The sequence below is a fragment of the Megalobrama amblycephala genome, linkage group LG2, assembly GCF_018812025.1.
Source record: "Megalobrama amblycephala isolate DHTTF-2021 linkage group LG2, ASM1881202v1, whole genome shotgun sequence".
In the NCBI taxonomy this organism is placed as follows: Eukaryota; Metazoa; Chordata; class Actinopteri; order Cypriniformes; family Xenocyprididae; genus Megalobrama; species Megalobrama amblycephala.
The window spans coordinates 46326435-46338628 of record NC_063045.1 but is presented as its reverse complement, the minus strand read 5'-3'; the positions used below and the strand labels follow the sequence as shown (position 1 = coordinate 46338628).

At 37.8% G+C, this 12194-nt stretch overlaps 1 protein-coding gene across 11 annotated transcripts in view; it reads right to left on the bottom strand.

Moving 5' to 3' along the window:
• synj1 (synaptojanin 1) overlaps window positions 1-12194 on the bottom strand; it is a 32613-nt gene that overhangs the window by 9616 nt on the left and 10803 nt on the right. For 8 of the 11 annotated variants that reach the window (XM_048179147.1, XM_048179193.1, XM_048179169.1 and 5 more), the window contains exons 10-24: window positions 11333-11414; window positions 11075-11227; window positions 9665-9830; window positions 9010-9033; window positions 8468-8659; window positions 7421-7505; window positions 5138-5278; window positions 4819-5011; window positions 4284-4442; window positions 4024-4180; window positions 3807-3924; window positions 1502-1714; window positions 750-828; window positions 445-607; window positions 161-346 (exon numbers count right to left, since the gene is read on the bottom strand). In XM_048179147.1, coding sequence (XP_048035104.1) covers window positions 161-346; window positions 445-607; window positions 750-828; window positions 1502-1714; window positions 3807-3924; window positions 4024-4180; window positions 4284-4442; window positions 4819-5011; window positions 5138-5278; window positions 7421-7505; window positions 8468-8659; window positions 9010-9033; window positions 9665-9830; window positions 11075-11227; window positions 11333-11414 — 2111 coding nt within the window. The remainder of the gene's footprint in view (window positions 1-160; window positions 347-444; window positions 608-749; window positions 829-1501; window positions 1715-3806; window positions 3925-4023; window positions 4181-4283; window positions 4443-4818; window positions 5012-5137; window positions 5279-7420; window positions 7506-8467; window positions 8660-9009; window positions 9034-9664; window positions 9831-11074; window positions 11228-11332; window positions 11415-12194) is intronic. The other 3 variants (XM_048179156.1, XM_048179179.1, XM_048179162.1) reach the window with 2 other exon arrangements.

Below are 12194 nucleotides of genomic sequence, written 5' to 3'. Positions count from 1 at the left end.
AAAATAAAATCTTACCGACCCCAAAATTCTGAACTGTAGTGTATAAATGAAATGTGGTAAAATGTAGGAAAGGACAAAGTAAAACATTGTCTCCTTAATAAAACTGATATAAATACATAAGGGTGCGTCAATGTTGAGTAGATTTAAATATTAGCACTACCCTGTGGTGGTCCAGCTGTGCGTGGGGGGGCTCTGCTGGGCCGGATGGGGGGCGCAGGCTCTCCGTGGGTAGGAGAGGGGCAGGGGCTGCTGCGTGGGGATGGGGTGGGGGACGAGCCTAGATCCATGCCTGCTCCAGGCTGCAGGTGCTGGGGTAAGATATCCTCAACCTCTTCGTCCACATCACCTGTCAAGACAGCAATAAAAATTTAACTCCATACTGTCCTATATTTCCATAGGTTCATGTTGCATTTTGAAATCATGTAACTCAAACAGATGCCATACCTTCCATATCATACTCTTCCCCCATGTCAGAGTTTTCTGCCAACAGGGTAGAGCTGGTGGACGTTGGGATGCTACCGCAGATTCTCTCCACACTCATTTCTTCCTCTAGACTCTTTATCCAACCAGGACTCCTCAGACGGATGTCTATGGTCTTTCCATTCACCTGCATGTGGACACAATGAGGGATGATTAGATTAACTGTCAGTACTATGATACAGTGTAATGCATATCTGCATGTAAATGTTCTTTCTTTCTTTCTTTCTTTTTTTTAATAATGAAACTTATTTAACAGCAGAGTCACTTACAGTAGAGGCACTCAAAGAGAGAGCTGCCAGTGCTGAGTATCCCTCCAAAAATGTCACCCACATTTTCTCTTCAACAAACCTGTTCACGAAAAGATTATTGCTCAAAAGTTGTTTTTGAAAGAAGTCTATTATGCACAACCAATGGTGCACTTATTTGATCAAAAATAGTAAAAACAGATTTAGAAAAAAATATTATTAGAATTTAAAATAACCGTTTCTATATATTATATTTATATATATTTTAAAATGTAATTTAATCCTGTGATTGCAAAGCTGAATTTTCAGCATCATTAATCCAGTCTTCAATGTCACATGATCCTGCTGATTTGCTGCTCAAACATTTCTTATTGTTATCAATTCTGAAAACAGTTTTTTATGCTTAATGTTCATGTGGAATAAGTGATACATATTTTCTGGATTCTTTGATGAACAGAATGTTTTAAAGAACAGAATTTATTTTAAATAAAAATCTTTTGTAACAAATGTCTTAACTGTCACTTTTCATCAAATGAATGTGTCCTTGTCCTTTCAAAAAAAAAAAAAAAATAAATAAATATATATATATATATTATTATATATATATATATATATATATATATATATATATATATATATATATATATATATATATATATATATATATACATAAAAAAGAAATATCTTACTGACTCTAAACTTTTGGTAGTGTATAAATAAAGTTACATCACAATTAAATATAAATATAATTAAATGATATATGCAAAAAAACTTACCTGATAAGAATAACCTCGCCAAAATTAGCAAACTTGTCCAACAGGTCATCGATCAAAGCATCATCAAAGAAGTCATCAGGACCAGAAGTGCAGAGAGAGACGAGGATGGTTCCATCAGGTGGACCCTGCAGGGCGATCACGTCCTTATACACCTGATGTCTGGCCTCTGGATCCACCTCAAGTATGTCCACGTCTATGATGGCCACCACAGGCCTTTCGAGAGACAAATGTTAAAGGAGACATCGCAAAATTCACTTTTACATGGTGTTTGGACATAAATGTGTGTTGGCAGTGTGTCTACACAACCACCCTATAATGATAAAAATCCACCCAGTGCTTTTTTTTAATCCCCACAAATCATAAGCAAGTATTCAGATCAAGCCATTCACAGATCCTTGGCAAAGTGACGTAAATTTGCACAGGCCCCTCCCACGACTCTTGACGGACACTGCCGTTTTAGCATAGACCCGAGTGAGCTGTAAACAGTCGGCCACTGTTTTGACGCCGCGCAGGTGTAGACAAGAATGTCTCCAAAGCAACTGAGGCGTTTAGTTATTGGATATAAGAATGGACATAGCAGTCGTCCTTTACTCTGGACATCTGAGCCGCTGAAGACGCAGTGGATTCATTTTTTTTTTTGAAGGGAATGCACCCCCGGATCCACCTATATGTGTTTATGTCTCCACTAAAAAGTTGATGTTTTGCTAAAAAGTTCCTGAAGGATGGATCAGTACCTCCAGAAGACATTATGTGTTTTTTTAATGAATCTTTGCAAATCGCCTTTCCTAATAATGTGCTAGTTAGCAAGTTCCACACAGATGCAGCTAAAGTTAAAGACCAGTTCACACCGCACAGATAAACGCCAACAAACACGTCTGTTGGATCAGGACACAGCCACCAAAATGAAACGCAGCAAGTGTGATACCACTGTCGGCGTCTGTTTGTTTTCACCCGACTGAACATGTTTAATCGGCATTTGTTGGGTTGGGGAATGTGAGCAGTGTGGTATGATTTTCCAACAAACTCTGACGTAATCTGACCTGGCCACGAACTGTTGCCATGACAATGAGGCAAGTCCCTTGCAAAGACTGCTGTTTGATCGCGCCGGCACCTCACGCACACACAACAAAGCACTGCAAACGTGACATTGCAGCTTGTTCATTATCAAAATAATACAGTCGAACCAATGTATGTGTCGTCATTTCTATTTAGAACCTTCTCACTGTAATTCATAACTGCACGTTTATAATGAAGAATGCATTAAGGTGACTGTCTTATTACAAACTGTGTGCATTTTATGTAAAGATAAGATGGTAACAATACAATAAGGTTTATAAAGGTGTTAGTTAATGAATATTAAGTCCGTACTTTTAATATTTTAAAGGGGGGGTATAATGCTATTTCATGAATTTATTTCTGAGTATTTCTGTGCCAAAACTACTCTTCCAAATTCTTATAAACTTCGCAAACTTTTTTCCGAGTATGGGGCTGTGTGACGTCATATAGGTCGGAATTCCTTGTACGGGCACTTCTCTCGGAAGAGCGAGAGAGCAAGTGCTCGCCCATCAACACGTGTTCGGCTTTAAGGAAGTCGTCGGCAGCGCTGCACAGGTCACAGGACTTCGGGAAATCAACAACATCACCTAAGAAGTGTGTTTTTGGTTGTGAGAGAAAGATAACCTTGCTTCCCAAAGAATATCTCGTGTTTTTCTGTGGCTGCTTGAGCCCTCAGGATCGGCGCTTATGGTTTCATAAACAAGGCCCAGTTCTGCACTGGATTTACAGATCGTTTGAAACTGAATGATAGAGCGGTCACAGCGGTAATGATCCCGGTCATGAGCCGGAACTGGTGGTAAGTAAAACTGCTTCAAATGTCTGTTTTGTTGGCAATAGGCACCTAAGTGCATATAATGTAAACAACAAGAACGTAGTGAATTCATAAATTCATTATTCATCGTTTACTATACGCTATATTTATTATAATATTATCCAGGGATGGTGTATTGTGTGTGTTTAAATACATTTGTTTAGCTGACCATTGATAGCTTGCAGACGATCGCTACGCAAAAGCTGCGCGTGCTTGTCACTCTTTAGCTCCGCTCACACGGCACGCCTCCAGGCGCTCGGCTGTTTTCGGAAAGACTCGGTACAGCGCATGTATGATACCCACCCTTTAACAATGACTTACAAAAAAAAAAAAAAAAAACATTAACTGACAGCCTCCTGCTGTACCTCTGAGGCCCACTGGATGGCACTAAGAATGTTGTAAGTTTAAATCCTGAAAGTTGGCTTTAGTCTCTCTCACCTGTGATCAGAGGTTTTGAGCTCTGCTCTACCATAGTACTTGAGCTCTCCAGGGCTCCATGGGTACTGATCTTCCTCATTCACTGGGGCTCCTACTACATTCAACTCCAATTCTTCTGCTGTAACACACACACATTTTGAGGGATGCGTAAGCTGTTTTATACTGCATTTCAAATTTGGCTGTTGATTGAAGTTTTTTTTTAAAACATAACTCTCACCAGTTTTATCAAAGTTCCACTTTCTTCTCTTCCACAGCACACGGTCAGTCCAGGCCGGTGTGCGGCACTTCTCACTGGTGTCATAATCCTCCGAAAACAGGTCATATTTGTAAGTGGGGGCAAAATCCAGCTTCCCTTCAATGAAGCCTCTGAAAACCTGAAATATGTATTAAAAAAAAAAAAAAAAAAAAGTTTAGAAGAGTGACGAAAAATGTTCAAGAACTGTTCTGCTGATATAGCTGTTTTTTTTCCTAAAATACCTGTCCAGCATTCTTCTGCTCCACCAGTTGATCTCCAGCGATCAGGGCATCCCAGCTCTGCTGTTTGATCAGCTCCTTCACCTCTTCATTAGGAATATTTATTCGGTAGTTGAAATCTCCACACCAGAATACGTAATCATGAGAGTAAAGGAGACGACCCTAAAATAATAAAAATATACATAATCATAAAAATAACACTATTATATTATTATCATCATTTATTAATGATAAATATTATGTAATATATTTGTTTTTATTTATATAATATAAAATAATAAATATACATAATTATTTATTATTATGCATTTAATATTGCTACTAATAATAGCAATATTACTGTATAATAATAAATACTATTATATTTGTTTTTTTTAATATTATAATAAATCATATATATTATTTACAATTCATATTATTGATGATTTATTATGTACTTAAATTTTACTACTACTGCTAATGTTGATATTATAAAAAGAAGAAGAATGTGGTCATAACCTGAACAGAAGTAACACATTTTTACATCATAAATGATTACCATAGGGAAGGACAGTTTGCGTGCAATTTCATTGTAGTCGTCGTTCCTTTCCTTGACCTGTGATTGGCCAGCGGCAAAGTGTGAGCACACGAAGCAGATGCTAGTTGTGTGGAAGAGCATGCGAATAGCCACACCTCCTTTATTACCAGTGGCCCCGCCCATTCCAGTCTTCACTGTATCAACAGCAACATCCCTATTATAGAACAACACCACATAATGAGAACAGATAAGTCATTTAAACCCTCTTAAATACTTGAAATGATCATACTAATTTGACAGCCACCAAATCTACTTTTACAGCACAAGTGTGTGAAAATACCTGATGAACGGTGCATGCTGAGGGCGTATGAAGACGAACAAACACACACCAACCAGCTGCTCTGAGGCCAGCAGCACGTATCTTTGATCTCGTGAGAGGTTCTTCTGCAGTTCTGCAGCCCACAGTTTCTGATTAGTGGTGCTGCCAGAGAAGAAAGACAAGTTAAACAGTTCTCACAGGAATGACAGCATGACGATATCACAAAGAAACATTTCACCTTAAAGTGCATATTGCAGGTTTAACATTTTTTTCGAGATGAATATATAACCTTGTACAAAAATACCATATAAAAAGGTACTGCAGGGTTTAAAATGTTTTGCGAGACATAAGGGCATTAATTTAGTAGATAAAGTGACGGTCTCTGTAAAAACCGCTTTTTTTTCAGCGTCGCGTCATTTTACGTCACTACAGGGAGATGTTCGCAGAGCTCTGTGTTGATTCAGTGCAGAATATACTGGTATTTAGCAACAGCGGCCGTGAATCAGTGTGTTTTCGGTAGTTTTTGTATTCTATTTATCATCGTAATGGTAAATTATTGTGTTTGTGGAGGTTGCACAAACTTCAGCCTGTCAGGGCATCGAGTACAGAGGTTTACTAACAAGAAAAACTACGCTGCTATCTTCTGTGCCGGGGTTTGTTTTGTGCAGGTGAAGAGACGGGACTTCACTTCTGCATCTGCGTCGAAAAACGCGTTCATTTTAGACTGAGGATTATCATCCTGGCGATATGATGGAGTTCAACATTGTAATACTTCTGTAAATGATTATATTAAATGAATAAACTTACACACGCTATGCTTCTTCACCGTTTTTACTTGAATCAATTTCAACACTGATGAATACAAATTATGTACACATGCATACAGTCTCACACTCACACAAAACATGTGTGAAAACCATTTTGAATGATGTGCTGGTAATGTAAATACTCCAATTTCATGCATGCCATGTATGTAAACTTATATATACATTCAAGTTCACACAACTACATAATCACGGCGTCATACATCCTCACACAATCAGTGAATGGGCACGGAATAAACTCATAACACAGAATTAATGAATAAAGGATAACATGAAATACATACAGTAAGTTAACACTATGTTTGGCCGCCGGCGGGAGACATGATCACGGATCCGTCAGAGATGCAGTTACGGTGCACATTTTAAGTTTTGTGTTTGATTATTACATTTGCTAACTACCAAATCAGTCGTGATGAGAAACGGCTATATCACGTAACGTTAGTGTGGACGGATATTAACGCGTGTGACATACGCTTGATCAAAGTTATTCGTTTCTGTTATAGTAATCAGTTAGGCCTACTCCTAGATGACCAATAGCTTTGCTATTGCCTGATTCATGATAATAATCTGTACAATATTGTGATCTGAGCACATGTCGTTAACGTTATATCTATAAGCTAACACCGGTCTCTGTCCTGTTCTCCACTGCTTCTCACACAACAGCTCAATTTGTCTCTTTTGACCGTTATTCTGTCTAATTCTGGCCTGTCCCTGCTCTCTTGACCACATAGCAGGCTAATTGTATGGCTGTGATTAGTTATACGAGTATAAATAAGCATTTACAATTTCCTCAGCATCCGAACTGTCATTGCGATCCATTGTTTTCCTATAGACCTTGTGTAGCCCCGCCCCTTTTCAGCGTTGCGCTCGTTGTCTTTTGACTTCCGGTTTGTATTTCCACAGCGATATTACATTTATGAATGAACTGCTCGTTTTGAAATCTTCCCGATCTACTGACATTTGTTAAGACACCTGCTTTAAACATAACAATGCTCATGATAACTTTCATTAACTCTACAAGAAGTAAATCCACTTAACAAACTAATTATTCTTTGACAGCGATGCCATAGAAATGAACAGAGCTACCGCAAAACGGAAGTTCAAAGACAATTTTATAAAGATGGCAGCGCGCTTGTCTCTCTGGTAAATAAGGTCTATAGTTTATATTGATCGCGTTCCCTTCAGTGACGTCACGTCCGATTTGGCATTTTTCAGATGCGGAAGTAAAATTCTCTCACAAAAAACGACTCCAGAAGCCTATGTAGCGTATTTATGCGTGTTTTTTCAAGAAAATCTATTTCATACATTATTTTTCTACACATTGAATCACTAAAGCTCTAACCTGCAATATGCCCTTTAAATACTGATTGAAAGAAATGATTATTGTCTAGCACATCACAACCACTGACCAAAGGAAATGTTGCTTCTGTTTATTATGTAACTACAACAAATGAACTTTGAACGTCAGGTTAGCTCTTACCTTGCACTGACAATATTCCCAGCATTAAGCTCCACCATTTCCTCAAAGCCAATAGCAAAGATGTCCACAGGGTTGGATTTCCCATCTGCATGACAAAACAGTCTGAGTCTATGATATAAGAAGCCACTAAAGTATTTTCACTAGTTTCATTAGTCATTTGACTGACATATATTAAAGAGGAACTATTATGCTTTTATTTTTACAGTTTACATTTTTATGAATTCCATGAAATGTCTCGATTGTAGTCTTAAGTTTTTATCTGGAAATGTGTTCCTCATTTAAATAATTCCCAAGGCATACACAAAAAATATATTTTGGTAGTGTATTATCGCCATGTCCAAGAGACTGTTTTTTCCACACTGGATTTAACACAAATTATGGTGGGGGGTGGGGGGTGGGGGGTTTGAAATTTCCGAAACGCGCTTGAAGCAGTTGACCAATCACAACACACTGATCCAGCCAACCAATCAGAGCACTTGGCGCTTTTCAAAAGGATGGGCTTTACTGACAGACTGGAAAGAGAGGTGCTGCAACAATGCAAAATATGTGAAAAATAAGGTGTTTTTAACATTCAAGCTAGGGCTGACCGATATATCGCATGCGATTGTCACGCGCATTTCGTCAGTAAAGCCGGTTCCCTTATTACCACTAAATCGCCATCACCTGCTTTCAAATGGAGCGCCATTTAATAGACAGAGCCGTAGTTCACTGACAAGCCACGCAATATCGCGTTCATTATCGAAGGCGATTCATCTGCGCTATGAACACGATATTGCGTGGCTTGTCAGTGAACTACGGCTCTGTCTATTAAATGCCGCTCCATTTGAAAGCAGGTGATGGCGATTTAGCGGTAATCAGGGAACCGGCTTTACTGACGAAATGCGCGTGACAATCGCATGCGATATATCGGTCAGCCCTAATTCAAGCATGAAAAACTATTCTAGTAGACCCCAAAATAAAGACTTTGTAAAAGGGGATAATAGGACCTCTTTAAATACAAAGCAACCTTTAAAGTATCATTTGCATAGACTTTGCATCAACACATACCCTGGAATTCAGGATGACGGGCCTTCTTAGGGGCATCCAGGAGCCAGTCATTAAGCGTGTGGTTACGAAACGCAATGCTGCGGAATTGCTTGCCTCCGTTCACGTTCCATGTACCCACACACACTCTGATCTTCTTGGGTCGTGTGTACTTGTAGTGGTTCTGACACATGCCAAGAAGCACTCTGGGAGATGCTAAAAACAGACAAATTCTTATCAAAAACTTACATTAAAATGATTAATGAGTACTACAGTTGGATATGATATAATATCTTAGACATGAAACTAATGGCCAGAGTGCACAAAAGAAAATATAAAGCATATGATTGATTGACTAAACCACTATGAGACAGATTAAATTCTGTCCTTGAAAGTTGGACAAAATGATATGCGGTATTTAAAACAAGACCACACAGCAAAGTAAAAGGATGATAAAAAGGAAAAACACGCAATACAATGTCAGAGGCGCCAAAATAAACAATGAGTTTATGAAACACGGAACCATAAACAGTTATGGATTTATGGCTGGTCTGTGTATACTGTACCTGACTGTAAAATGGGCTCAGAGACTAACATCGTAAGCATTAAAGAGAAAAAGAGAGAAAAAAAAAAGAGAGAGGGGGAAGAGAGAGAGGTTAACAGTTAGCCGTTAGACAGATAACAGCATTAGTCCTCTGGTTCAGAGCTAATCTCACACCCAAAGCAGCCGGGAGCCACAGATTAGCACGCTAGCATTAGGAAACTAATTCATATCCACATCCACACGACAAAATCAGTCAACTACAGCAGACTGATCCCATAAACCATGACCACCAACACAAAAGACCAAAGGTACAAAGCATGTCTGAAACCAACTGTACCTGAAATGGTATAATTTAAAATCTATTTTTTTCCCATGGCCAATGCATTTACATTAAAAAAAAAAAAAAAAAAATAATAAAAAAAAAAAATCCAATTCAAAATCCAAGCAATTATGGCTGTTACCTATAAAATCAAATCATTATAAAATACAAAAGAACAACATGTTATAGTACAATAAACACTTGATAATTTTAATAAATATCTATAATTATTAACTAATAATGGCACATGGGCATTGTTTATCCCCACATTCCAAAAGTCTGGGGTCTTATTTGTTATTGTTGTGGGCATTTCTTCCCCAGAGCCCTGGTATATTGCTGACTCTGGAGTGTGGCGTACCATACAGGCTGCTGGTTGTGAGAAGAGCTCGTGCTTTATCCGCCAGGTCACTGTTCAGGGTGCTGCCCAGTCTCAGGATGTCAATGGCTTCCTGTTTAGAGCTGTCAAAGAAGTTGTTCTGAATGGTTCTGGTAACAGAGCGAGCGCCGTCTTTTAGCTTTCCACCCTACAGGGAAAAACAAACAAACAAAATAAAACAGTTAAGGGCTGGAACAATGAAACAAAACAAAACGAAACACAAAAACAAGTTTACTTGTGGACTTATCTCACTCAAGCAACACTGTTACTACACAGCACTGGGAGATCCAGTGAGAAAGCGTCTGAATTCGCCACATTATTAATAACATTACTGTGAGATCTAGTGAGAAGCATTCAAATTCAGTAACCAGGAGAAACATTGTGCCATGAACGAACCAGTTATAGAAGGCTTTTCAGTCCACAAATCACCAACATTCACCATGGATTTGTAGTAACGTAATATAATGTAGTAACACTAACTGTAACCATGATATTGTGGCAGAAATAGTCGAATGTTATTACATTATTCATTTCAAGGTTCGTACAACCTTTTGAGAGGGAAATTCAAGCACTTTTCCCCCCCCAAGGACCTTCAAGTGCTTAACACTTTTCCCAGCAAAGCTCTAAATATTATCCAATTTAAATGTTATTTTTAATGTGATGACCCAAAAAATAAAATAAAATACATTTTCCCCTATAAAAATTAGGTTATTGTTGTTAATAAATTTAATTTTGTGCATTCTCAACTCAAGCTCAGCGCTTTACTGTCAAATGTGCATTTCCAAGAAATAAGCATGTAAATAATGTAAAATAATTACTGTACTTATTAATGCAAAGTAATAGTAATTTTATGATTAAATTACTTTTATGGTTAAAAATACCCCCAACCCTCAGCACCACTAAATCAGGTGCTGGTGCCTCCATCTAGTGCTACTGCTCTCAAACGTTAGTCTGGAGCCCTGTTAAATAATATTTCTTTGTGATTAGCAAGATGAAGCCTGTGGTTTGAGCTCTAGTTTGGAGAGGTTTCCAGGCTTTTATGGTTTACAGTCTGTAAAGAGGCCTAATGAAAGTTGACAGCAGTGCCAGCTTCAGTAATCTCTCTCTACTAACACAACAGAAGGTACCAAATACAAAAAGAACCAATACAAAAACCAACAAAAAACAGAGCACACATAATAAATACAGCATCACAACTCAATCGACATAACTAGCTACTATTAACTCACCACAAAGGAGGAAGAACAGCCATAGGAAAGCAAGGAAAAACAGCAGACACATGAGTTAAAACCTTAAAGTATGAGGCGAAGATTGCACAGAAAAGACCATTTTCAGCTCTCTGTTGCCTTTTGTGCTGCATTCTCTGCATGTGTATTACAAGCCGACACATACCTTAGCCTTGCCATCCAGAGCGCCAGTGCCTGCGTAGATTTTGCTGACGGAGTCTCCATTGGTGGACCACATAGCGCGGAAGACCTCCTGAAAGCGTGCCACCAGCTGAGGCTTCTCCGTCAGACCCATGTCTTCCAACTGTTTTGGAAGCATCTGAACAACAGAGACATATTACATGAAAAACGAAAGACAAGCAAAAGGTAAAAACAAAAAAGATTTATGCAGTAGTAAAAAGACAGAACTGTACTACAAATATACCTCAAGTGCAATGAAAGCCTGGACACTGTTTGTTCGGTCCAAGCAGTCCAGACAATTGGAACGAATGGTCCCAGTTTGACATCTGTGGTGAACACAATTGTGGTAAACAATTTAATCAGCTATTTTTGGTTATTATGCGATGATCAGCATTGGCCAATAGACCTTAAATCTTGAAAGTGTTTTTAAATACTTAAATATTGTGTAAATAAATGCCACGGTAAGTGTTTTTTACGTTCGCGTTTTAGAATGTCGCCCTTTTTCTTGTCCACTAGATGTCATTTCATGTTGGACAAATTCGTGCAAATTGGAACGTGATCAAACTCTGTCATGTCCTCTATCTGTATGCAATGAACACGACACTGATGGATTTGTGTTTTTATTCAACAACTTGAAACACAATGAGTTTATTCTCAAAGTATAATGAGTTCATTCTCTAATTTATTTTTCCTTTTTTTTTTTTCTCTCAAAACATCAGTTTATTCTCAAAGCATGAGTTTATTCTTGACATTTTATCTAGGCTTTTTTCTCGAAATTTAAAACTTTTTTTTTTCTTCGAAGCACAATTTATTGAGTTTATTCAACATTTTATTTATTTCTATTTTTTTTTTTTTTTTTTTACATTTTTGAATTTTTTCTTAAACATAATGACTTCATTCTCTAAATTTAATGAGTTTATTCTCAGCATTTTGAGTTTTTTTCTCAAAAAACTGCGAATTTAATCTTGAGATGGTTTTATTTTTTTTATTATTGCTTGGCCCCAATCCTCTTCCGCAGTTATACCATATTACAAATAAATTTTAATACAATTATTTGACATTATATTGCGCATATATGCATAGCTCAAAATTTTACTATATTTCTG